The sequence below is a fragment of the Rhincodon typus genome, chromosome 3 (assembly GCF_021869965.1).
Source record: "Rhincodon typus isolate 14 chromosome 3, sRhiTyp1.1, whole genome shotgun sequence".
NCBI classification, from domain to species: Eukaryota; Metazoa; Chordata; class Chondrichthyes; order Orectolobiformes; family Rhincodontidae; genus Rhincodon; species Rhincodon typus.
Window position 1 is genome coordinate 126,078,990 of NC_063334.1, and position 998 is coordinate 126,079,987.

The 998-nt window shown below is 52.6% G+C and overlaps 1 protein-coding gene across 1 annotated transcript in view; it reads left to right on the forward strand.

Annotated features, from left to right (window-relative positions):
- Positions 1-998, forward strand: part of LOC125482215 (complement component C6-like) — a 23,385-nt gene that overhangs the window by 1,846 nt on the left and 20,541 nt on the right. Inside the window, exon 3 of the mRNA XM_048594235.1 lies at positions 61-286. Within this exon, the coding sequence (XP_048450192.1) occupies positions 61-286 (226 nt within the window). The remainder of the gene's footprint in view (positions 1-60; positions 287-998) is intronic.

A 998-nucleotide genomic window follows, 5' to 3' on the forward strand; every position in this document is an offset into this window, starting at 1 on the left:
CCTCACCCCTGTCTCTCTCCCTCCCGCTGCCAAGCTGATCTCAGTGGTTTAATCCTGCAGCTCCGGTCCATCCTTGGCCTTGTAAAGGGGATTCCATGTGCAGTGACAAAGCGTAGACACCTGGAGCAGGCCATGATGGACTACATGGAGACCTTTGACCCTTGCCGGTGCTCCCCGTGTTCCAATAATGGTAAAGCCGTACTGTTGGACAATAGCTGCCATTGTGTCTGCAAGGCCGGGACCTACGGGGACAACTGTGAGCTACGGACCCCTGACTACCACTCAGGTAAACCCCCCGCCTTGAGTCTCGGAGAACGTGGCCAGGGGAACGGGTTTGAAAGATTCACCTTGCTCTGAGTCTGTCTCCATCAAGTAGGCCGGGCTCTCTCACTGCGTTTGGCCGTGACAATGTCACAGGTAGGAGTAGGCCATTCAGCCCGTTGAACCTGCTGTACCATTCAATAAGATTTCCCCCGTCAGGGATCTATCAGTATCATAGCTGGGCTCCAGCAGTGCTTGGCAATAGAGGATTGGAACCAGACCAGGGGACAGTCACAAACATTTATGGATCATTGAAATTATTTACACAGTGAGAGAGAAAGGTTTCTTTCTAACAGGGTCCTCCAGTATCCACTTCCTTCAGGTGCCAGTCATCTCTCATCATGGATAGCATCACTGACTGTGAGGGTAACGGCGAACCCCACATACATCACCTCTCCATACCATCCCCACAACACCATGCCCCTGTTCATCTCTAACATACTGATAGGCTGAGCTCGGACAGAGAATCCCACAGGCAGCAAGCCCCCCACCCCCAACTCCCCCCTCTCTCTGGGTGAAGACATTCCTCCTCAACTCAGTCATCAAAGGCCTACCCCACATCCTTAGACTGTGACCCCTGGTTCTGGACTCCCCGGTCATTGGGAAACACCCTTTCTGAGCTTACCCTGTCTAGTCCTGTTAGCACCTTACATGGTAGACAGAAAGAAGTTTAGTTG